General features: G+C 52.2%; 1 protein-coding gene across 1 annotated transcript in view; it reads right to left on the bottom strand.

The window, feature by feature from the left end:
- The window catches only part of NCKAP5L (NCK-associated protein 5-like), a 31,082-nt gene that overhangs the window by 4,613 nt on the left and 669 nt on the right, over positions 1-25,800 (bottom strand). Inside the window, exons 2-8 of the mRNA XM_010857783.1 lie at positions 8,686-8,747; positions 7,229-7,387; positions 6,467-6,535; positions 6,319-6,357; positions 5,476-5,595; positions 2,540-2,653; positions 2-1,428 (exon numbers count right to left, since the gene is read on the bottom strand). Of these exons, the coding sequence (XP_010856085.1) occupies positions 2-1,428; positions 2,540-2,653; positions 5,476-5,595; positions 6,319-6,357; positions 6,467-6,535; positions 7,229-7,351 (1,892 nt within the window). The 5' untranslated portion in view covers positions 7,352-7,387; positions 8,686-8,747. The remainder of the gene's footprint in view (position 1; positions 1,429-2,539; positions 2,654-5,475; positions 5,596-6,318; positions 6,358-6,466; positions 6,536-7,228; positions 7,388-8,685; positions 8,748-25,800) is intronic.

Here is a 25,800-nt window from a genome sequence, read left to right on the forward strand (position 1 = left end):
GGGAGACTCGGAGCCTGCCTTGTCCGAACTCTTCTCCTGGGTGCCCTCATAGGGGCAGGATTCTGGGTGGCAAGGGCTGGAGGGGATGCCAGGGCTTCTGAGGACCTCAGGGACCCGTGGCACCTCCAGAGTTAGTTGTGGGTAGGTGGGCACCTGCAGAGGAGATGGAGGTGGCTCTGGGGAAGGCCCCCTAAAGGTGTTCCGGGAAAGGTCCAGAATGTTCTCGTAGCAAGGAGACACTGTGGGTCCTGGGGAAAGTGTAGCGGACAAGGCTGGCTGGGGAGGTCTGAGCTGTGCAGAGTCAGGGGTCATGGAGCAGGGTGAAGGGCTGGTGGGCAGGCCCTGTGCCCCCTCTGGGGACAGCTCTCCTCCGCCCAGACCCCTGCGGGCCAGCAGTGGGGAGGGGCTACCGTCTGAGCCACTGTTCCGACAGGGTATTCGGGAATTCCGGGGGAGCTGGGGGCTAAGCTGGGGACCTCCTGGGCTGGGGACCTTCTCTGAGGCTGGAGGCAGCTTTAGAAATTTGAGACCTCTGGCTGGAGAGGGCAGAAGGGGTCCTTGGGCTTCCCCAGGAGAAGGGGGGCCAATTTGGAGCTTGCTTTTCACCTGAGATGAAGAGTGGGGGTGGCCAGGCCGTGAGCCCAGGGGTGTGTCCCCTGCACCCATGAACATGCTGAGGAAGGGGAGGGACCCCTGGCCCTCTGAGGTAGCACCAAAGCCTGGCCTGTTGGCCTCTGGGGTACCCCCAACCCAAGCTGACTTGGGGAGGCCTTTGGACTTGGACAGTTGTGGGGGCCCCTGGTCTGGGGAGGATGGCTGCCTGGGACCCGGGTGGTCCCCACTGAGTGGGCAAGCAGCCCCGGCCAAAAAGGCCTGTAGGTAAGACTCTGTGTCTTCAAGGAGCTGGCCCAGGTTCAACTGCTTGCGGGCCAGGGCCCCTAGCAGGGTGTCCGGGCTGGGGGCCTCATTGGGGTCACCGGCCTCATCAGAAGAGGAGGAGGAGCTACTGCCTGGCGCACAGGGCGGCCCAGAACCAGTGCCCTGGGCCTGTGGGGAGCCCCTGCCAGGGCCCCAGGGCCGCCCAGCACCCTCCTCCTCCCCTGGACCCCCTAAGAAGCGCTCCCAGTGCAGCAGGCCTCCCAGGCTGCCAGGACCTAGTAGCAGGTAGGGGGCCCAGGGAGAGGGTTCAGGCTGAGGCGGGCCACACAGCTCGCCATTGATGGGCTCTGGGGAGCCAGGACCCTCGCCTGGAGGCTGCCAGGGGGTAGCAGGTGAGCACAGAAGCAAGGGGTCCGTCTCTTCCAGGGCTCTCAGCACCTCCAGGATCTGCGCTTTCTTTTGAAGGAATGGGGAGAGGGCATCCAGCGCTGGGGGTGGGGTGGCTGGGGGTCCTGGGCCTCCTGACCGCAGCTGCTGCTCCCAACACACCTTGGGGGAGAAATGGCATGAGGAGGAAACCATGAGCAGGCCTGGGACCCGAGCTGGCATAACTGAGCATGTCAGCTGGCGTAACTGAGCTGGCATAACCTGAACTGGCCAGGTTTGTCTGTGTCCCCAAAAGGAACTGATGGCTTCTGGAATGTGCTGGAAAGTTTCCTCAAGAGTTTGAGTTCTGGTTACCCCAGCTGTCCTTCCCGGCACACTTAGGGGGCACCTACCTTCCTTCCTGGTTATCCCAGCACTACTTCCTACAACTATGAGTCAGGAAGGCTGACCATCTATACCCCTGATATCTCTATTTGCCCCAGGGGAGGGAGACCCATCCATTTTTTCAGGTTTTGGAAAGAACACAGACTCAAGAAGGGGATATGATGTGGCCAAGTCCTCAGTTAGTCGCTACAGGCAAGCCCAGGCCTTCTCAGGTCAGACAGCTGTCCTACTGAGCTGATCCCCATGGAGAAGCAGACGCAACGACTCCCCTGTGAGCCTTTTCCTGCTTCTCCCTGGCCCCTTCTCAGGCCTGGTCCAGTCTGGTACAGTGGTTAACTACCTGGGCTCCTGGGCCAGACTGTGTGGGTTCAAGACCCAGGTCTATTGCTTAACTAGTTATAAGACTTTTAGCAAGTCATTTAATCTCTAAGCTTCACTGTATCATCTGTAAAATAAGATGGTGATTGTGTTTAAATCTCATAAAATAAGATAAATGGAACCAGATCAACAAAAGAATGAATGAATTGGACTTGGATAAATAAATACGTGTAGGATTATAAATGTATGCCAAAAATTACTAAAAAAGAAAAAGATAAATGAGATCCAGGTGTCCGGCACAGTGCCTGGCTCAGAGGAAGAGCTCAGAAGTGTAAACTGTTGAGTCTGACTGCAGTATAAACATGTTTACTCACAAGGCCAGCGGTTAGGGGCAGGGATCTGTTTTTCTTGGTACGAGGCTGACAGCTGAGGGCTCACACCCAGCCTGGATGAGAATCTGTGTGCCCGGAAGCAGTCCTTCCCCTGAGACTTGTTAGGAAACAGTCGTGGAGCACCAGCTGACGAGCCCAGTGCCAGCGGAGCCACAGACCACGAAGCCCAGCCCTCCTACCTCTCTCTGCCCAGCACAGCGCCCCAGAGGCAGCGGGGTGGCCGGTCCCTCGGCGGAGCTCAGGGAGGGCGAGGCCGGTGGCTCTGAAGGCGGCTGGAGTGGGGCAAGTGGGATCTCCAGTGGAGAGGCGAGGTTAGCACAGGTGCTGTCAGCCCAGGGCCCTGTGCCCTCAGGGAGCTACGGCTTCCCATCCAGGGGCAGCGGAACATCCTTCCCTGCTCCTTCAGTGACGTCTCCTGGCCCAAGGTAAGGCTTTCACCACTTGGGTCAGAGGTACCTTGGGAGACCCCAGCACAGGTAGCCTGAAGAAATGCAAGCTCAGGTGGTGGGGTGGGGAGGTGGGACCGGGCAGGGGCCTCTGGAGAAAGAAGAGTGCCCGGAGGCCACAGGGCAGTGGCAGGCCTAGCCTGGCTGTCCGCCGAGCCTCCAAGATCCTCTGCTTTTCTGTGGAGCCTCCTCCCTGAGTACAGAGAAGGTGAGCCTCAGGGCCCATTTCTTTTCTGACCACCTGTGGCCCAGCCTCCACAGGAATGGCTCAGACTAACAGAAGCGGCGTTGTTTACTGGGTCCTGGAATAGAGATGGTGGCAGTTACTAGTTCCATCTCCCCTGAATGGCCTCTGCTCGGAGGATTACCAAAGTTGGATTTAATCACAGATCACTTGTCTCTCATTCCTCTTCTCTTGGGCACCTTGATGAGACACAAGTCAGCTTCAACTCTCCCCTGTCTCTTGCACTCCACAGCTGTTAAGTCCTGTCTTTGTGGTATCTCTGCCTCCCCTCCGGCCGAGCCATCTGCAGCGGCTCCTTTGGCACACCATCCTCACATCTCTGGCCTGAAAGCTGCTCAGCATTTCAGTCTCGCTCACCTGACCGCGTGGCTTTCCAGTCTTTTTTGTCTAAAGCACCTCTGTGCTCACAGCTTCCTCTGCCAGCCTCCACTGACATGTCTGAACTCTTCGGTCGGCATTATAGCCAGATCTACCGGTTCTTCCCTGACACCATCCCCAGCTTTGTCTCACTTGCTCTGTATACAACCTTTGCTCAAGTCCGGCTGAACAGCTCTCTGCTCCCTAGGATCCCCCGCTCTGTTCCTCCCACAGGGCACCCCTTCTCCCAGACCCCTTCTGTACTCTTTAAAATCTCCTGTCCATCAGGAATTCCCTGGTGGTCCATGGTTAGGACTCTGCTTTCACTGCTGAGGGTGTGGGTTCAACCCCTGGTCAGGGAACTAAAATCCCTGTGCAGTCAAAAAATAAAAATAAGAATAAAACAAAACTAGAATAAAAAAGTAAACATCTCCCATCATCAGGGTGCAGTCACGTCCTCAGGGCACTCTCTTTAGCCCATCTCTGATGGCCTCTCCCCCTCCCTGGGCTTTTGGTCAGCACCGTCACCCTCTGCAGCCCTGCCTTCGTGTCCAAAAGCCCCAGCTCCCTCCAATTCCATGTGTGTTGGCAAAGGCACTGCTTACAGTAAGAGCTTAATTAACATTCGTTCAATGGAGCTTCCATCCTAGCAAAGCACAACTTAGAAATAACATTAATAATGATAACTAGCTGCTAATCATTGACTACTACAGGTCAAGCACTAGATATTATCTCATTTCATCCTCATGACAGCCTGCAATATAGGTATTTTTATCCCCATTTATAAAGGAAAAAAACCTATGATTTGTATGGTTAAATAATCTACCCAAGGTCACACAGCTAAGAATTAGCTAAGTTAGGGACCCAACCCAAGTTTATCTGAGGCCAAGGTTCGTGCTCTTTCCATTATGTCATGTTACTTCTGGGGAAGATAAATCTATGGTCCCAAACCCCAAAATTCATTAAAAAATCTCCAACTCGAATCCCAGAATTCATTTACTAAAAAACAAACGATTTCAGGATGATCTACGCCTGTTATCATCAGTCACTGAGAAGAGTGTGGACAGGGTGAGCTTGGCTGGTGTGATCTGGCCTCCAGGTCAGCCCATGGCAGGGCCAGGACAGGACAAAGGAAGCTGCAGAGTCACTGCAGCTCAGTCACCCGTGTCTGCACCGGCCTGGGGAGACAAAGGCTTCATCTGCCAGGGGTCAGGCTTCCCAGGGAGCTGAGGGCACCCTGCTCAGGGTTTGGGGGGGGCCAATGGCCACCTGGTTTGTATCCCAGACATATAAATTTAGACACAAACACACATAAGGTATTTCTCTTCCTGGCAAGTCAGGGTGGGTTGGGGGTGTGCTGGCTGACCTCAGAACCCACCGTGAACCTTGGGTACATGGAGCTGCTCCTGATTCCCCACAGGCACACCACATCCTTGGGGCTTCCAAACAGAGTGGACCCCATGTTACATGTTAACTGAGCCCAGGGTTCACTACCACTACCCTCTTGCTTCTCCCGGGATAAGGCAGGTGTCAGGGCTGGAAGCAGGGATGAGTGTCTGTGGCCAAGACTGGGTTAGCGGGTGGGCAGATGCAGCAGGCGTGCGCAGAGTCATCCGGGTGAAGGGCCTTCCCTAACCTCTCCATGACACCAAGCACTGGGTGCCTTACACCCGGCCCCACCCCTGCCCCTGGCCAAGAAGAGGAAAGGCAGTGGCCAAAGGGGCCTCGTGGGAGCTAGCTTGAAATGACTGCATTTTCAGCATCCACCCATCTCTCTACTCAGGGCAAAGGAAGCAAGGACTTTCTCTGTCAACAAAAAGGGACACCAACTGGCTGGGTGGGCAGCACTGGGGAGGTAGGGGACAGCCAAGTGTAAGGGGTCTTAGGAAGCTTCCCTTCACCTAAGGCTCAGATCTATCAGGCGAGGTGGGCCTGCCCTGGAAGGCCACAGTGCCCAGAATGGAGGCCAGTGGCTAACAACCTGCTTCTGAGGTGATGACGACGACAGGGCTGGTTGGGAGGTCTGAGGCTGAGAGGTGAGGAAGGAGGGGGAATCACGTGTGCCCACCTGAGGGAGGGAGCCCGCTGTCAGCTGGAGCTTCTGCTGAAACAGGGCGCTCAGCATCTGGTTCTGCCTTTCCAGGTCAAACACCCTCTTCTTCAGCTTGATGCACTCCTCTCGCAGGTCCTGCCACCCCCAGGAGGCGGAAGAAGGGCAAGGTGGTGGGGAGAGGGAGAGTGGCATGAGCACAGTCGCTTCATCAGAGCAGTGGGCACTCCTGCTGGGCATGCGCTTCTGTTGCAACCTCCTATGAAGGAGCTGAGCCTGCCTATATTTATGGCTCTCGCATCTTCTGGGGATGGTAAATTTTCTAAAGTTTACCACTCCTGGTCGGAAGTAATTTCATTCCCTTTGGCAGCTTTCTCATCTCTGGAGCCAATCCTCTGCCTCTTAGAAACCACACATCAAAGAAGGGCTCAGGTAAGGCAGGGGAAGACTTGGGGGTCAGAGTAGCCCACATGTCAAGAAATTACCCCCAGTACTTGAGTCAATATTTAGATGTCACTTTATGGTCACAACATCAACATTGCTATCAGGGCTATAATGATCTGGAGAAACTAGCTGGGGCCTGGATAATGGAAGGATTCGAGCCCAAATCAAAGTTACTATCGCTTGGAGACCCGGCCTTACCTAGCGTGGCCCCGGCTCCAGGTCAAAGAGTATGGATTGTCCAAGATAGAGAAAGGGGACTCTGCTGGAGAGCCAAGAGGCCATTTCCACCTTCCTCGATCCCGTAGCTGAGCAGGCTCAGGGGTCCCCAGGAAGGACCTCCCCTGCTGTGCCCAGGGCCTCCTCCCAGGGCATCTGGGCTCAGGTCAGGGGGTATGAATGTCTCCTGTGGCCTTTTACCTTTTGGTTCAGCAGTGCCTGCACCACGTGGTTGGCAACCTGGGGAGAGAAAGGCAGAGCTGAGGAAAAGCTGTCAGATGACTGAGTCTCTGCCTGGAGCCTGGAGCCGACAAGCTATGCTTCCCACAGGCGGTATCAGTCCACCCACCTCGTCCAGACAGCGCTCGTAGGTCTCCCGCTGATTTTCGTTGGCTTGGGCGAGTGCTGAGTTCTCTGCCTGCAGGGAGGAGGAGGAAGGTAAATGGGAGGCTAAGCAATCATTCTTCCCAGGGCAGGTTCCTCTTGGAAAGGAGAGGCAAGGAGTCCAGTAGCTCTCTCCCTGCCCCAGCTCTTGGCTCTGGGGTGCTTCTGTCAGGGGCGAGCACATAGAGACCCAGGGCATCCAGAAGGCAGAGCTGAGACGCCTGGTCCTTTGTTATCCCGACTTCAGTCCATGAGGCTGGAGGGGCTGGGGAGATACAGTGGCCAGGAGGACCAAGGTGGGAGGTGCTAAACGTTACCCTTATTTCCCTGGGGAGAAGGCAGAGGAGGCTGGAGGGAGGAGGGCAGGGTCTAGGAACGTGGTAAGTAGCCTAGTTCATGGATCCGTGCCCTGGTCCCTCAATGCCTGAGACTTTTCCTTCTGTGGCCTCTGTGGCCACCCCTTTCCTACAGCCAGGGCACAAAAGTCGGGTAAAGAAGGGAGATAACTGGGGGTTAGTACAGCCCCAGCCTTGTGCACGCCTCTTGTCCTGAGCTGGCATGAAGGCTGGAGAGCTAAGAGTAAGGAAAGGGCGTCTCAGAGCGGCTCTGCTAAAGAAACGTTTCAGCTCTGCTTCAGCCTGGAAAAGCAGGCTGAGAGGAAGGTTGCCCTGCACCTCCAAAACCACCCAAGCTTGCAGGGCTCTGGCCAGCCTGCCCCGTGCCCCACCTCCAGCTCCCGCAGCCGGTGCAGGAGTTCCTGGCAGGTGCCCGGCTCCGTGCTGCCATCACCACCTTCTCCTGGGTTCAGGTTTCCAGGGCTCCCGGCCGACTGGTCCATGGCCTCTGACATCAGGCCCTGGGGATAAGTGAGAGAAGCCCCAGCAGGCTACTCCAGGGCACAGGGAGGTGAGTGGAGGAGGAGGAGGACAGAGACAGAACTTGTCAGTATTCCCGGAGTTGGCATCCGTGTGACCCCTGTGCCTTGGACACTGTAACAACTCGGGGTAAGGCTCAGATTCCTGCTCATGGGACAGACACATAGACATGCCCTTCCATCTCAAGAACAGAGACCATTGTTTTTATAAACCCTTATGACTGCCCTTGCCCTCTTACAGATTACACAGACACTGGCCAGGAGCCAAGAAACCTGAATTCTCCACTGAGGTTGGTCTCAAACTGACACTCTGTATCTTCCTGGCAGAGCGGGAGGTGGCCTGCAAGCCTCCAAGCCCCCGTGCTCTGGGCAAGGCCCCAGCAGACCAGCCTCTGTGAGCGCTGGGCCCTCTGCAGGGGTCTCTTGATACCCATCCCCCTTCCACTTTCCCAGCTCCTTCCTGGTGGCTTCCCTGGTAGTTCAGATGGTAAAGCGTCTGTCTGCCTGCAATATGGGGTTCGATCCCTGGGTTGGGAAGATCCCCTGGAGAAGGAAATGGCAATCCACTCTAGTATTCTTGCCTGGAAAATCCCATAGATGGAGGAGCCTGGTAGGCTACAGTCCATGTGGTTGCAAAGAGTCGGACACGACTGAGCGACTTCACTTTCACTTTCACTCATTTTCCAGGGCCCCCACTCCAAGGCTGAGTCAGGTACTCCTCCAGCTCGGCTCTGTAAGTGTCCCCCCAGACTGTCAACTCTGCGAGGGCAGGGACACTGTCTTCATTTCATTGACTAGATACCCTATGTGATACCTGGTGTGGAAGAGACCAACTGATGGCTGAACAGACTAGTCTGTTCATTGCCTGAACACAACAGAGCCAGGTTTCTGACCTGTATCACATTATGTGATCCCTGCTCCCACCCTACTCCAAACTGTTGCCATAGTGACTGGCTTTCCTCAACTAGTCTTCATCTTCCATTTGAGTTTTAATTTTTCAGGTAGAGCAAAGTACTCCTTTCCTTCCTCTGAACAAATACTGTTGCAATTTCCAGTAGATGGGAAACCCATCCTAATGCAAAAGGGTAGGGGTCCCCAGTCTACACCAACTGCTTGCCTCCCTGACCCTCTGAAGCTCCCACAAAAGGGGCTTAGGTCTTTTGGACCAAGGAAGAGGAGCCCTCAGCAGCTCACCTACCAGGCATCTGAATGCTTTTTCCTCCCTCCCCTGTGGGGCAGAGGCTGCCTTGCCCAACCCAGCCCTCCTCCAGTCCCCACCACAAGCACACCCAAGTTCCAAAGCCCCTCACCTGTCTCTGCCTCCTCACCCAGGCTGGCACACTCACGCACGCAGCCAGAATGGTCACCTTGCCTGTGGAGACAGAGGGAGACAAGGTCAGCCGTGCATTTATTGGCTTCCTACTGCCTGGCATCCTGGACAAGAGGGATAAACAAGCCAGAGAAAATCCTGCCCGTATGAAGCTGCCATTCTACTGGGACCAGCAGGTAATACCAGAGATAAACCAATGAACCAACATCAGGTCCTGAGAAGGCGCTGAAGGTGACAGTGAGGCAGAGACCTACCTGCGTGAATGGGCAGATGAAATCCCGGAATGGGAAAAGCTTTCCAGGCAGAGGAAAGAGCCAGTGCAAATGGCCCCAGCTCTCAGCCAGAGGGGAACGAACAGCAACCCAGCATACGCCGTCTTCTTTCATTCTCACGACCACAGAGGGGGTCAAGTGCTATTATCGACACGTATTTGAGATGAGGAAGCCGAGGCAAAGGAAGCTACACCTGCATCCTCGGAGTGTATCCTGCGCGCTGGCATGTTCCCGTGTCGCAGATCACATCTGATTCTCCTTTCGACCTCGTAAGGAGGGTGACGGGGGGAGGTGCCAGCCTGCTCTGAAGCAAGCTCCAGAGACAAAGGATGCTGCCCACACCATATGGCTGGTTCACAGAGCACAGTGGGCAGGCCTGGGCCCCCTTCCTGTGCAGCCTCTTTGTACATCCTTGTCCTCTGTGCTCGTGCACTTAGTCTCAGCATTCCCGGAGCTTTGCAGTCAGACAGACCTGGGTTAGAAGCTGACTCAGCAAAACCAGTTTCCTCACCCCTAACATGGGGTAAGAATACCTAGTCCACAGGGCTGTTGGAGCAGGAAGTGAGATAATGTATGTAGAGAGTCTTGCATGGACTCTGATAAATGAAGGCTTTTCACTCTAGCACTTCACCTGTAAGCAGACCCTAAGTCCCAGGTCCCTCTCCCTGGGGGTCTTTAAAGGAGGGGCTCCTGAAGATCTGAAGTGTTGCCCCTCTGCCCTGCCCATAGGGGCTTCCTCCTCTCCGACCCCTTCCCTGGCAGCCCTCCAGCCCTCACTCTCTTCCACCTGATACTCTAGAAAGAAAGGGAGAGAAGAGGAGAAGGCTTCTTTCTGGGTGGGGGTGGAGTGGGGAGGGAGAAAAAACAAGCATGTGCACAACAACGGGAAGGGGGCTTCTGAAAGCTAGAGAAAAAGGAAAAACTGTGCAATGCTTATTTTTGACACTCCACCACAATCTAAAGTCCTTTGTTATTTTAACATCATAAAAATGTATTGAGTTATAACTTTGTTTGCTCATAACATTATCACACTTGCTATACTTAGAAATGGACAGACCTCAAAAGAAATGAAAAAAATTCAGGAAAAAGCCTCCTTCCCACATACACAAACAGGGGTTAAAACCAAAACAGGCCTCGGAGGACCAGTTCCAGCCCACCCCGCGTCACTTATCCCCAGGCCACCATCCTCTTGCCAGGCGGGGGCTCCCCCTGCTCTAGGAGAGGCCTGTCCCCACAGGTCACCAGCGTCCCCTCGACCTCCTCATCACTTACGTTCCCAGTGGACAGCCCTAGAAATAAAGGGGCGTGGGCAGGGAAGGGAGTGCTTGGGAGGGTGAGAAAAAAACAGGAGGATGAAGGAGGGGAGTGGGATGAACAGGGCTGTGTCCGGAGGCCACAAAAGGGAAAGATAAAGTGGTAGAAACCTCCAGTCTTTGTCTTCTTCACACAACCACAGAAACCAAACTAAGGGTGAAGGTGGTTTAGGAGGGTATCTTTTGCTAAAATAAATAAGCGAATGAATGAAAAGGCATCCAGGTCAGGCATGAGGCCTGTGTATGTGTTGAGGAGGGTGGGGACCCAACACGCCAACCAAGCCAACCACTACCACCCTTGGATCTGAGCCCCCGGGAATCCCAAGGCAGGGCGGCCTGAGTCCCACTGTGACCTGGGGAGACCCTGAAGGGACAAGCCACCGGAGCGCAACAGCTCGTCAAGGGCGTCAGCGTCCGGGTCCGAGCAGGGCCTGGGAGAGGCTCCAGACACGTCGGCTGAAGGCGGGCTGTGACTCAGCCCCACTTTGGGGAGAAGTTCTCTGCCCTCAGCCCAAGTGGTCTGGCCAGCTCCGGACGCTGGGCTTTCTGTGTGTCTGCATGGCCACAAGATGAAGGCAGGAAGCTGTCAGCCCGGATTGTTGAGTCACTCGGAAGAGGCCTGCATTTAAACTTGGCGCTGGGGAGGTGCGTGCTGTAAGTCTGGGCTCAAGATCTCTAGACTGAAAACTTCTTGCATCTTTAGCCTCCTCTGGGGAAAATTACGATCCAGAGCGATAATACCACCTCTAGCTCCCAAACTGAGCCCAATTAGGAATTTGGCCCTTCAGAGTCTGAGGTTTTGACCCAAATCTCTTGAGGAAAAAAACAAAACCAAAAAGCAATCAATCCAGGTCAGTTCCCCAGTGGCTGTCCCTGCAGGGTCAAGGGGGTCCCCTCCCCAGGGCCAAGTACCCTCGTCCACCCTCAGGCCCCACAACTGCTACTCACAGCTTCTGTGCTCAGCCCCACCTGGAGCCCAGGAAAACCCCTGGCCTGGGTTTTTCGGGATGGCCCTGCTTTCAAGCATTCCTCTGGGGGGGTCCCACAACATATCCCGGGTGTCCGATGTGGGTCTGGAACACAGGACACTGGCCCAGCTGGGTAGGGATGGAGCTGCAGTGGGTGGTAGCTTGAACTTGAATGGGGAGGCTCTCCCGCCAGAACTGCCAACGGGCAACCCCGCCCTCCACAAAGGCCTGATTCAGAGGGAGGTGACCTCAGTGCTGAGGGGAGGGAGGGAGAGGAAGAGGAGGGCCTCTCTGGCCCTCCTTCAGAGGAGACAGCGAAGGGGGATCAGCTGCTCAGGGGTTTCTCTGGGTAACCTAGGGAAGGGGCAGGTGCAGCCCAATGACTGAGTGAACCTGGGTGGTCGCTCATCTCTTCAGCCTGGTCAGGCATGTTGGGCAATCCCGCAAAAAAGACTGTCCTGACCTTTCAGGCAGCCAGATCAAGGAGGGGGAGCCCACAGCTCCCAACCCCTCTCCAGCCAGAGCACAGGCAAGAAGACCCCTCTGTAATATCAGAGTCCAGGCTTGGGAGGAAGGGGCCAGAGAGATGGCAGTGAGCCGGTCCTCTAGAGTCCCTCACCCTGGCCCTTAGCCAAGGCCTCTGGGCCCTGATGAGCCCCTCAATGACCAGCTGTTTCCCCCTAGAGTCCTCTAGGGAAAAAGAGCCAGGGGCCAGGGCTGGGGGAGGGGTGGGCAGCTGTGGGAAGGCAGAGATGGAGTTGGCTTTACTAACAGAATTGTCCGTGTAATCCAAGCGTTTCCCCCTCTGTTCCCCCCCCCATCCCCCAGCTGCTTTCTGGAATCCCCGTCACACCCAGGAGTCTACTTGTAAACAGCAACTTCTTCACCCACAGCAACACTCCTTTCCAGACAAGATCTGCCCTGGGCTGAGGGTAGGGGAAAAAAAACAAAACGAGGACTGAGGCCCCGGGCATTCCTGGTCTGAGAGTGGCTCCTTCCTCTGGCCTAAAGCATCTCTCAGCCCCAAGTATTCCCACTGGTCTCCCCGACCCCCTCACTCAGGGCCAGAGGCAGACAAGAATTTCCTTCCCTCCTCCTGACAACTGGCCCCAGGAGGGGGCAGTTGACAACAATAGCCCTTCTGAGGGGCAAGTGTCCATGGGGAAGGGGCCCACTGCACCCCTCCTCCAACTTCCTCCTCACAGGCACTCCAAGAACCTCCAGACCATGGTGGAGGTTCTTTCAAACCGACTGTAGGTCAGTCAGGGCAGGAGGAAGGGTAGCGGTGTTATAAGCCCAAAAGGCTTATAGATGTTGATACCCTTTGTCTCTCCTCCCCAGATCCTTTCTGTTCCCCGTTCACTGCATCACCCAACAATAAAAGCAGCCGCTGGGGGTAGGGAGAGAAGGGGCTCTGACAGACTCAATGGGTTTATTTATAGGGCCACACGCCAGGGGCTCTGCAGCCAAGACGCCTAGCCCCACTCCCAAAAGTCCAGCAGGCCCATCCTGGCCAGGCCAAGGGAACTGGAAAAAGCCTCAGGCCAGATGGTTTGGCTTATAGTTCCAACAGTGCAATTTATTTGCTGTGTGACTTTAGGCAGATCGCTCCATTTCTCAAGGATTAGTTCTTTCATGCCAAGTGGAGGTTCTTCTAGAGCAGCGGTTCTCAAAGTGAGGTCCAGGGATCCTGAGGCCCTTTCAAGGAATCCACCGGGTCAAAACTATTTTCACAATATCACTAAGACATGATTTGTCTTTTTAACTCTCTTTGTCTCATGAGCAGGCAGTGACATTTTCCAGAGACTACAGGATAAGTGGTAGCATGACAGACTGAATTCAGAAGCAGATATGAGAATCCAGCTGCCTCTGATTAAGTCAGACACGACAGATTTACAGAAATGAAGAACAATGTCATTCTTTTCACTATTTTTTGTTTTGGAAAATAGATAATTGTTTTTCATAAAATGTTAACATGGGTTATTGTTACCTTAAAATGAATTAAATATTCAAAACTCTCAGTTCTAATTTATACGACAGTGAATGTCAGTAGGTATAATCCATGTGAACCAAAGCTCTTTGGGGGGGTCTTCAATTTTTAAGAGTGTAGAGGGGTCCTTAGACTCAATAGTTTGAAAAGAATCACTTTTCTTAGAACAATGTTATCCAGGAGAACTTTAGTGATGATGAAAATGTTAATTCTGTGCTGTTTAATAAACATGGTAGCCACCAGCCACATATGGCTACTGAACATTTGAAATGTGGCTAGTCCAATGGAGGAGCTGAATTTTAAATTTAAAAAGCCATATGCAGCTGGTGGCGACTATACTGGACAGCGAAGTTAGATCCCTGGGTCTCTTGACTTTAGCATTCAAGGTCAATGCCTCTTTCCAGTCCAGAGGCTACCAGTAAGGAAACACAGGCCTGGATACTCTGTCCCCAGGCTTTGTCTCACATTATTTCTCACTGTCTCTTCACTAAAGGAAGGCCATCTAAGCCAGATGGGCAGTCCTGCTGGCCCTCTTACTGAGGCTTAGAGTTGCTCTCTCATTCTTGGCAACAACTATGTCACACCTTTGCCAATCACCTCATACTTCTGGTCTACCATCTTCCCTTATTTCCGCAGAGGACTGGCCATCAGAGGGAAAACCCCTCAAACCTCCTGCCACCACCCTCCCCTCCTCTGTCCCTCCTCTCCTCCTGTTACAGCAGAGGGGCTGCTCTTTCCCCCAGCAAGGCCAGGACTTCCTGTCCCAGACCCTCCCCAACTTCAGGGTCTACTTCCAGAACGGATCTTTCTCATCTACCTTTCAACTTCTCAGGTACTTAAAAGTGATTTCCCCTTGACATTTCTCCAGACACTGTCCTCTTTTGCCTTTCACAGCCAAACTTCTTTAAAAAAAAAAAAAAAAGCCATCCTTCCTTCTCATTCTTTCCTCAACCTGATCCAACTTCAGTAACTGCCACAAGGCTAAATCCTACAGTACTTTTCAGTCCCCACTGCTTTCTCAGGTGCCTCTGGTGGTTACTTCCTACTGGACTTTTTTTTTAAAGCTTAGAGACATAGTTCAACTCACACACAACTCACTCATTTAAAGCGTACAATTCAGGGGTTTGTAGCATATTCACAGATATATATATAGATCATGACCATAGTCAATTTGAGAACATTTTCATCACCCCTTAGTTACCATCCCCTCATGCCCAAACCTAGGAAACCACTCATCTATTTTCTGTCTCTATAGCTTCCCCATTCTGGGCATTTCGTATGAAGGGAATCATATAACAGGTGGACTTCTGTGACTGGCTTCTTGCACTCTGCATGTTTTCAAGGTTCATCCCTGTTGAAGCATGTATCAGTACTACATTCCTCTTCATGGCCAAATAATATTCCATGGTATGACTACGCCACAATTTATCTATTCAGCCACTAATGGACATTTGAGCTATTTCCACTGTTTGGCTATTATGCACAAAGCTGCTCTAAGCACTGCTGTTAGTTTCACATGGATGAAAGCTTTCATGGGTATACACCTAGGAGTGGGACCGCTGGGTCATATGGTGACTTTAAGTTTAAATTTTTGAAGAACTGCCAGCCTGTTTCCCAAAGTAGATGCATCATTTCAGAGTCCCATCAACAGTGTGATGGGATGTGCAATTTCTCCATGTCCTCACCACTCGTTATTGTCTGATTTCCTAATTCTAAGTCACCTTAGTAAATGTGAAGTGATACCTCATTATGGTTTTGATTTCTGTTTCTTTGACTGATGATGTTGAGCATCTTTTCAAGGGCTTATTGGCCATTTGCATGTCTTCCATGGAGACAAGCCTATTCAGACCCTTTGCCTATTGTTTAATTGCAGTATGTGTCTTTTTTGCCATCGAGTTGTCAGAATTCTTTATATATTCTGAACACAGGCCCCTTATCAGATATATGATTTGCAAATATTTTCTCCTATTCTGTGGTTGTCTTTTCACTGCCTTGATGGTAACCACTTCCTCCTGGACAACTGTTCCCTCGTCTACCACATTTCTCTCTTTGCAGCCATCTTCACCTCTTCTGTTATTTATTTGTGAGAATATGTTGTGTATACTTTGTTAACATTTTCCTGATGGCTGAGAGGTAAAGAATCTGCCTGCCAATGCAGGAGATGTGGGTTTGATCCCTGGGTCAGGAAGATCCCCTGGAAGAGGGAATGGCAACCCACTCTAGTCCTCTCGCCTGGAAAATCCCATGGACAGAGGAGTCTGGCAGGCTACAGTCCATGAGGTCACAAAGAGTCAGACACAACTTGATGACTGAGCACATGTGTGTACTTTAAAAAAAAAGGAATGGGGGTTCCCCTGGTAGCTCAGTGGTAAGGAAGCTCTCTGCCAATGCAGAGGACACAGGTTCGATCCTAGGTCTGGGAAGGTCCCACATGCCTCAGAGGAACTAAGTCTGTGCACCACAACTACTGAGCTGGTGCTTTAGAGCCTGTGAAACACAACTACTGAAGACACGAGCCCTAGAACCTGTGCTTTGCAACAAGAGAAGCCACTGCAGTGAGAAGCCTGAGCCAGCAACGAAGAACAGACCTGCTCGCGGCAACTAGAGAAAACCAGAGTGAAGCAAGGAAGACCCACCATAGCCAAAAACGAATGTGTGTGCTAAATCTCTTCAGTTGTGTCAGGCTCTTTGTGACCTTATAGACTGTAGCCCACCAGGCTCCTCAGTCCACAGGGACTCTCCAGGCAAGAAACTAGAGTGGGTTGCCATGCCCTCCTCCAAAGGATCTTCTTGACCCAGGGATTGAACTCTAGTCTCTTATGCCTCCTACACTGGCAGGCAGGTTATTTACCATTAGCACCACCTAGGAAGCCCTAAAGAAATAAATAAGACTTAAAAACAAAACAAAACAGACTTTATTTGGATCTTATGAGTTTTTCCACTGATGTCTTTTCCACTGGTATTCTATCCCAAGACGCAATACAGGATCCCACGTTGTGGTTAATTACCATGACTCCCTAGTCTCCTATGATAGAAGACAGTTCCTCAGTCTTTGTCTTTTATTACCTTGACACTTCAGAAGGAAACTGTATTTTGGAAAATATTCCTTAATATGAGTTGGTTTCATGTTTTCTTCAATGAGATTGGGGTTATGGATTCTAGGAAAGAATATTACAGAGGTGATGTGCCCTTCTCAGCACATGCTATCAGGGGGTATGTATACATGACGCTGAGAAGTCTTATTACTAACGATGTTAAACTTTGATCACTTGGTTAGGTGGCGTCTATCAGTGGGCTTTGCATCATAACAAGACTATTTTTCTTTTGTAGTTAATAAACATTTAGGGGGGACAACCCTTTGTGACCATGCAAAATCCTATTTCTGCTTAAACTTTCACCCAGTGATTTTAGGATTCATCAGTGGAACTCGCCTGCAGCAATTACTATTGTGCTCTAAAGATAACTTTTGATTTTTCTCATTCCTTGTAATTTATTAATTAGAAGTTTTCTGTAAGGAAAAGCTGTCTCTTCACTCCCATTTATTTACTTAATTACATATTTGTATCAGTATGGACTCACAGTATGCAATATTTTATTCTTTGGATTATAATCTTAATATTATCATCACCACTTACTTTTACTGCTTAAATGCCAGCTTTGGCCATTCTTTCAGGTTGGTTCCTGTGTCCTTTCAATATGCTTTCATTCAAAAAAAAACCAAAACTGGGCCGTTCCTGGAGGTCCACTGGTTAAGAATCTGCCTTCCAACGCACGGAATGCAGGTTTGATCCCTGGTCAGGGAACTAAGATGCTACAGGGAGCTAAGCCTGTGCACCATAACTACTGAGCCCATGCGCCACAGCTAGAGAAGCTTGCAGTCCACAACAAAGAGCCCTCGTAGCCCCCAAAGACATTATTTTTAACATTTGCTTACTTTCTGGTACAGAAGATGTCCCAGGCTTATCTTGCATTTTCCCTGCCACAATCTTTTTCTAGCAGAGCAATCTTCTTTCTAAAACTGTAAATCTGATTGTGTCCCTTTCACGTCAAATCTTCCCATGACCTCCTAGCTTTGGGGACAGATGAAAGCACTCAACGCGGCCCTGGGAGCCCTGACCTGGGCTGGCCCCAGAGCAACATTCTTCTGAAAAGCTGTCCTGGACTGACGAGGCCCCCACTGATCTCTCATCTTCAAGTGCGTCCTGCATTTCAAACAGCAATGCATCCTGTTCTCCAGCACTCCTCTGAGAAGGGGTGCTGTTAGAGGGGAGCTCCTTGAGGAGGGACCCTGCTTATACTGATACTTCTGTTCTCCCCAATTCCTGCCGCCGAGGTCCTGAATTTGGTGATCTCCTTTCAAGACCAGAAAGAAGGGACAGGTGAGGATTCATCATGTTTCCTTAAAGATCTCCAGTGACCCTGCCCCCCGCCAAGTGCTTCTGAAAGGCCCATATGACAAAACACATGCAAAGTGAGAGAGGGCATTTTCAGATTTGCCCTGAACACTGATATGACCAAGCTCTCACTCAACCTTTGCCCAGGTCTCAGCGATGCCCTCTGAAAAAGGGATTCATCTACTCATTCTGCAGATTAGGAGGTACAATGCTGGGTACTGGGGGGCAATTTAGAGATGGGTCCCCTCTTCTCAGACTTCCTGGAGCTTTCAGACTAGTAGGGGATGTAAGCCATGCAGGTAGATAGCTGTACTATGAAGGAGGTTCCACAAGAAAAGTCTTTGTAGAACTTTAAAAAAAATCAGGAGAGAAATATTAGGTTGGAGCTGGAACAGTTTTTCAGAATTGGAGGCATCTAGTGAACTTAGCCTTTATAGACAGACACGGTTTGGGTACAAGAAAAAGGGAAGGGGGTCATTCCAGGCAGCAGGAGGCAGAAATCTCGGTGTGCATGGAAACAGTGACTCAGTGCAGCTGGACTGAAGGGCGTTTGAAGGTGAGTGCTTCCTGCTCCCCTGGTCCATGCTAGCTACTAACTCCTCTCCTATTCCCAGACCGAATACGATAGTCAGCATCTTTTCAACAACCTGGATGTAACCAGAGGCATATGCTGGGTCCCCCAGGAGGAACCAAGGCAGAGAGGTTCCTGGAGATGACAGAAGAGCTGACAACTGGAACTTCGGTGATCTGCTCTCAGATCCGAGAAAAAGGGGCCTGGAAGGTCACACAGCCTGTTGGTGCTCAGGCTGCACTGCAGGCCCTGAAGAGATAGGCATATGCTCTGCTAGCCCCCATGCCCGGCCCCTAGTGCTCACACCCCCAAGCCCCATATCCTAGCTTCTTTCTTCAAAGGGAACAGCCTCTGGCCAATCAAGTGCCTTCCACAGCCAGGCAGCTTTAGTGTTGACTCAGTGGGTGCCATCTGGCCAGGGCCCATGGGTGACCGCCTAAGGTGCCAGCTCAGCTCAGGGAGAAGCAGCTCTGGTCACCCACAGGCCCTGCTCATCCATGCCCATAAATATAAGCTAGGCTTCCTGGATTCTGATCCGGCTCAGGCATATTGCATGCCCCTAGGTGAAGCCTGGAACCACCCCGACTCTTATCTGTAAAATGGGGTGAGCTCTCTCTGACTCCTCTCTTCCCATAGGGCATAGAAGAGAAGGATGAGGTCACGCCTGGAAATGGACTGCAGCTGAGAGGTCCCCTTGTGTGGGGTAGGGATATGTGTGGGGGAGGAGCTCGGCAGGACCATTAGGGAGAAACCCTTGGCTTTGATGCTGCCCTCCTCCTATGGGCCCCGTGGGCTTCCCAGGAAAGCAAGGCGGGTAGAGAGGAAGGGACAGCAAAGCCAAGAACTTGAGCTTCCTTCTAGCCCCAGGGACAGGAAGTGAGGTGCCGTCTACAGAGGAAGTGAGAGGCAAACACCCCCCAACTTCCCCTCAGCCTGAAGCGGAAAGGAAGGCTCTAGCTTCAGGAGCTCATAGCCCCAGAGCTGGGGAAGCTGAAGGTGGAGGGGGCAGGGAGGAGGCATTTTTGGCACTATCTGCCAAGAAAAGATGGCCTCTTGTCTGAGACACAGTAAAACTTAAGGGGTCCCGGACAGTCCACAGATTGGGGTAGTGGGAAGAGGAGCACAACCGAAGTCAAATTGAAAAACCCAGCTTTCCAGGTCACACGGGACCATTTCTGCAGCGTTGGTCCTAGGCCCCTGCCCCAGCTCTGTGCTATGCCACGTGCCTGCCCCCAGTATACACACATCGCACCCGCACACCAAGGTGGATAGGGCCTCTGACTATCTGGTCTGACAATACTTGTCCTTTCTTTGCAGCCTCCATCACAGCTTTAATTCTATAACTGCTTAATTTTTGATTGACATGGACTTCTGGGATCCCCACTGTACCCCCAGAGTCTGGCATCACACTGAACACTTAGTAAGAGCTGGCTGGAGGTTTAGCATCCCTGAGAGGCTGGTTTTGGCATCTGAATGAAGTCTGGTATACAAAAGTAAATGAACCCTGCTCCTGGCCTGGGGTTGACTGGGGGACCCTGAGGTGGGTGCTAAAGGACAGAAATCAGAGACCCAACATGGTGGCAGAAGAAAACACTCTACACACAAATATTGCCAAGAGGTAACAGATGAAAATAGTACATGCCACATGCTATCTTTGGGTAAAGGGGGATAAAAGGATGTTCGTATTTGGTTTTGTATTAAAAGATGGGGGATATGTAAGAAATTAATGGGACTTCCCTGGTGGTCCAGTGGTTAAGAATCTGCCTGCCAAGGCAGGGGACACAGGTTCGATTTCTGGCCCAGGAAACTAATATCCCACATGCTGTGGGGCAACGAAGCCGTGCGCCACAACTACTGGATCCACGTGCTCCAACTACTGACGCCGGCACGCTCCAGGGCCTACCAGCCGCAAGAGAAACCACTGCAATGAGCCCATGCGCTGCAACTAGAGAAAAGCCCTCGCAGCAGCAAAAGCCCCAAACAACCAAAAAGAAAAGAGAGAAATTAAGAAGCGATCATCTATGGGGGGAGATGGCACAGTGGTAAAGAATCTGCCTGCCAATGCAGAGACTCAAGAGACCCAGGTTTGACCCCTGGGTCAGGAAGATCTCCTAGAGAAGGAAATGGCAACCCACTCCAGTATTCTTGCCTGGAGAATTACAAGGATAGAGCAGCCTGGTGAGCTACAGTCCACGGGGTTACAAAGAGTTGGACGCGACTGAGCACACATACCACCACATGGAGGAAGAAGAGGGTGGACGTCAGAGTGAGATTTCTCAATATATGCCTTTTTGTATCATTTTGATTTTTGGACTTTGTAAAAAAAAAAAATCTAGTGAAAAAAAGAATATAAACTTAAAAAAAAACTGTTAGAAGGAATAAACACTTGACCATGTGACTTGTAAGGACCAGGCCCCAGGGATGAGGGAGGGTGAAGAGGTCTCCACAGGGGAGTGTGGGGTCTGGCCAAAGCACACCAGTTTCTTCTCTCCCCTTTCTTCCCAGTAGTGTCTCCCCAAGTTTGGGGAGAGGCCCTCCCAGCCATCGGCTGTGGTGTGCCTTGGTAGCAACAAACTATTCAGAAGTTAAATTAGGGCCACTTCTTCCTAGCTAAGAGCTGGGTTCATTCTCACTCCTGGGAAAGGGGTAAGGTTGGCCAAGGGCAGAGGTAGGAGCTTGGGCAAGGGGAATGTTTGGGGCAGGTGGAGGTAAAGTGGGGTAAAGGGCTCCTGAAAGTGCCTACGGCTTCCGAGAGCAAGTTCTGGGGGTGTCTCAACAGATCCTCACACAAAAGGGCCAATTACAGCCCCCACATCAAGCCAGCTGGGGATGAAATGAATCAGCCCCTGGGAACTGCGGCTGCCGAGGACTCCAGTGCCACACCCCAGGAGTTACAGGGCCCCTCACATTCCCCTCTAGGAAAGACCTCACCACTCTCTTACCCAGAGGGTCTACAGGGAGAGACGACTTCATGCCCTGCATTAAAGTGAGAACTGCAGACCAACACCCCAAGCGGTACTCAGCGTTTCAGGCAACAGCATGAGCAGCAGAATGGGGTGTTTCTCCTTTCAAAATACCTATACTTAAAAAAAAAAAAGCTTAGTGAGTCTTGGAGAACTCCCAGAGCTTATTGACCAGCATAAGGTTCAGGGAGCTGTGCTTACTGGGCTCTTCCCAGCAGCTGCTGGATTTTTAGAATTCAGGACTAACAGCAATGATAATTCACCTTAATAACAAGCTGGCCTCCCTGGGCCTCTTTCATCTGTGTAACTCCCAGAGAAGCGAAGATGCTAATTATCAAGCAGGTGCCACACCCCAAAGATGATGTCTTATTAATCCATCAGCAACAAACTGGGAAACTGAGGCCCAGGGAGAAAGATTTCTCTCACAGGGAGCTAAGGATATAGGATGCCGAGGGCCACTGCGCAGTGAAGAATCAGAGGTGCCCGCCCTGTACCTGCTGGGTTTGGGACGGTGCTGAAGACAAGGGTGCTTCTTTCAGAGGTGGCCAGACTTGAGTTTGGGGTGAAGGTGAGGAAGACCCCAAATATGTCCCAAGCCCCTTCCCCAGACTACAGCAGAGCCTGGTGGTAGCCTCGGCCGGGAGTCTGGGGTTTTGATCTTGAGTCAGAACACACTACTCTCCAAAGCGTCATCTCTGCAACGTACACAGCCACTGTGGGGTAAGTGAGGGCTCAGCGCTCCAAACAGCACCACACCACAGCCCCAGTCCATGAAGTGGGAGCAGGGGGCACCTGGCAGCCGACTGGCTAGATCAGATCAAAATCATCTCAAGTGTGGAGACTGCTTCTTTGGGATCCAAGCCCATCTCTGTAGCCCCCACACACTTTTGGCACTGATTTTTAAAATGAGATCTTTCCTACAGCAAAGCCTGCTTAGTTGGCCACTGCTTCAGAAATCCACAAGGAGGCTCAGCTGGTCCGTACTTCCAGGACAGTGGGCAGAGAACTATAGAAGACCAAAGGTCTTTTCCCACTGTACCCATGGAGGGAAGCAGCAGACACTGGAATGTGCATGGAAATGGAAAGGGGAGGCTCTGAGGACTTCCCTGGGGGTCCAGTAGTTGAGACTTCGCCTTCCAGTGTAGAGGGGTGTGGGTTTGATCCCTGGTCAGGGAGTTAGGATTCCACATGGGCCAAAAAACCAGAACATAAATAGGAAAAGCAATGTCGCAACAAATTCAATAAAGACTTTAAAAATGGTCCATATAAAAAAAAATCTTAACAACAACAACAAAAAGATGGAGGCACTGCAGCTTACTACATGTGCTTGGTACCGTGAGAGATGCTGGGAACAGACACAATCTCAGCTCTGGGGAACCATAAGTGTCAAACCAGGTAGCAACCAATGAAGGACCTTGTCTTTCAACCCTCCAGGGCAGAGCCTGGGGAAAAATATTAAGGGTGCTACTCTAAACAATTTGACATTGTTTTTCTTCAGCATGTTAACAGAGCTGACCAGAGCCCATGGGGGACCCTGAGACAAAACTCTGACCCACTAAGGGCTAGGTCTCCACAATCTCAGGTTCAAGAACTGCCCTCTCTGCTTTAAATCTGGCCCAGCCCCCTCATGCACAAGAAATTTAAGGCAAATGGTACAATGTAAAACAACAGACCAGAATCAGGAGCCCTGCTTCTGACACTCGCCACTGTATGAATCACTTCCTCTCTAGATTTCACCGCACCTCCCTCTTTTTTTTTCAGTTTCCCCATTTTTAACACGAGAGCGTTGGACTAGACTGTCTCTAGGATTCCTTCCAGCCTGTGACTCTATGTTGTTTTGATGCTGTGGCAGATCCCAGATTGATTTACATAAATTTGCATGTTCAATCAGAAATCCTAAACTCCCAAGTATAGAAAATCCAATCAGTCCATTAGTGCAGCCAGACTGAGGGCTGAAGGAGCCTGCCAGGTTTGGGAGGGGACTGTCAAAGCAGACAGTGGTAGTAGTGGTGAATCAGGGGAGGAGCCGGGGAAGCAGGAGCAGAAGCAGCATTTGTCCTGAGAGATGTGCTTCTGATGACCCAAGGCTGAGGGGGCCAGGGACCCCTCTTTGGCTGCAAGGCAAGAGTACTTTCTCCTCCTGCTTCTAACGGGGCCTCTGGCTGGCCAGCCTCAGAGCCACACCCCAAGAGGAAACAGCAGCCTCTGCCTAGCAACAGCCGCATCCTTCACTCTGACAGGGACTCCACCATTAGCTACTTTCTGGGAAACTGACCTTCCTGGGAGCTTCCATTCTGCATCCCAGGGGCTCCTAGCAGTGAGGAAGGCTTCCTTCGGGGTCTAACCTCAATACCCTCTGCTGTAGCTTCACTCCCGTGGGCAGCAAGGCCCAGGGGAAGAGGGCTCCTGGGGAGCAAGCAGAGGGAAAAGCAGTGCAAGAGAATGTGCTCCATGTGCAACTGGTCCCACGGCCTCTCTGCCCACCACACCTCCTTTGATATCCCCCTCAGCACCCGGAGACCAAAGGGTGAAAACAAACAAGGAGAACGTGAAGGCCTTTGGCTCTTGAGCTAGAGAGCAAGTCCCAACCTGGAGAGCCTGACTCCTGAGCAAGCTCTATCCCCAGGAGGGAAGGAGTCCAGGCAAGGTGGGGTTGGGGCAGCCTCTCTCTGCTGCTGCTGGGCTGGTGTGGCAGGGTCTGGGAGGGTGGCTGGGAGCTGGGGGTGGTGAGTACAGAGGTGAGCTGAGTGGGGCCAGGCTGGGCAACAGCGGTGGGGCTCTCCTTGCCCTCTTCCCATAAGAGAGTGGAAGAGTGTGCCATAGTCCCTGGCCCAGATCCTAAAACAAGTCCCAACAGCTGAGATGCAAACTGTCTCCTGGGAATCTGCTTACCCTGCTGCCCCTTGGCTGCCTTCTCCTTTCTCAACCCCTCCCCAAAGGCCCAGCTCAAAGACTGGCCTGCCAGGGTGTCTCACCAGAGGCCTTGATGGGTGGGCCAAATCCTAGCCAGCAGTTCATACTCCAAGGCACCAGGGGTGAGCAGGGCAGTGGTTATTCTTAGGCAGGATAAGGGAGTCTGCACCCCTCCAACTCTAGGTTCTAATCCTAAGCAATTTACCTCTCCAAACTTAGCTACCCTGCTGGAGGACCTTTCTCCCCTCCAATTTCACTCATCAGTGAAACCACACAATGTCAAAACATGGAAAGGAATGGTAGAGCTTTCTAGTCCAACTGCTGGATTTTACATATGGGAAAGGAACACCAGAGAGGCAAACTACTTTGGTTAAGGTCACACAGCAACCTACGAAGGGCAGGGACCAGAGCTTCTGACTCCCAGTTCACAGTGATAGCAGTTTGATCCTCACACACTTTGGTTTCCATTTGCCTGTTGTAGAAGGGCCTTCTTCCCTGCAGCCCAGGCCATCTCCCTCTTCAGGTTCTCACCATCCTCCAAAGGCCTGACCTGGAGAGCTAATACCACCTCATGCACAGACCACAGACTGAAAACAAAGTTGAACTACATGGGAATATCTCCCCAAACAGGGATGCAAGTGTTTCTCTGAGGTAAGAAACCCACTAACCCCAGGTTGTTCTCAGAAGGACAGGGACCCAATATGAGAAGTGAACCGTGTTATCTCCTTTCTTGAAAGACAAGGAGTCTCCCAGTCAGCTGGCATGTCTTGCAAGAGAGAGTCTGCAACAGGGCAACTGGGTTAGGTTCATTTTCCCCAAAGTACCGTCCATCGCGTGCAATCGGGGAGACCTGGGTTTGATCCCTGGGTTGGGAAGATCCCCTGGAGAAGAGCATGGCAACCCACTCCAGCATTCTTGCCTGGGGAGTCCCTAAGGACAGAGGAGCCTGGCGGACTGCAGTCCATGGGGTCGCAAAGAGTCGGACATCACTGACCAACGAAGCACACACACTGTCCACTGAACCGTCAGACTCTGACCCTTCGCTACCCCTCCTCCAGGACCACACGTGTTCCAGGCATCTGTTTCCACCGTTATCCCTGGCGGACAATTGTGCTTAAGCAGGAGGACCCGTGGGGGGGAGGGAGAGCAGTGGTAAGAAGGGAATAGAAGCTCTGCCTTTACAGCCAGGCAACGCGGCAGCCTAAGACCCCTGGCTTCTCAGGAAGGCCGGCGTTTAAGAAGTAGCAGCTGGACAGGCCAGTGGATAGCGCTGAGACACCTGGAAAACCAGGCCTGTGGGAGATAAGGGTCCTCCGTGCCCTTGGGGCGGCGCCAGGGCCGGAGAGACCGCGGGGCCTTGGGCCCAGGATCAGGAGACCGGGGCTGGGGTTCAGACAGTCGGTCTTCTAGTCGGTCTAGGCCAGGGGAGTGTCGGGCACAGATAAATTCTCTGCATTCTTCTGGCACCGCAGCCAGGACCCAGAGAGCCTTTCCTGCAGGCGCTGCCCTGGCTCCACTCCCTGCCCAGCCCTTCTCCCTTCCTCAGCCTCTTTAGTGTTCAGCCTGCCCAGCTCCCTTTCTCCTTTCCGCAGCCCCTCAAAGCCACCGAAGGGTCGTTCCGGGAGACCCCGAGCTCTCCGCCTCTCCCCACCTCCCCTACGCCCCACCGCCCCAGGCCACCGGGACTGCAAGGAGTGAGAAGAGGAGCCCG

Source organism: Bison bison, unplaced genomic scaffold, assembly GCF_000754665.1.
Source record: "Bison bison bison isolate TAMUID 2011002044 unplaced genomic scaffold, Bison_UMD1.0 scf7180017864383, whole genome shotgun sequence".
Lineage (NCBI taxonomy): Eukaryota > Metazoa > Chordata > Mammalia > Artiodactyla > Bovidae > Bison > Bison bison.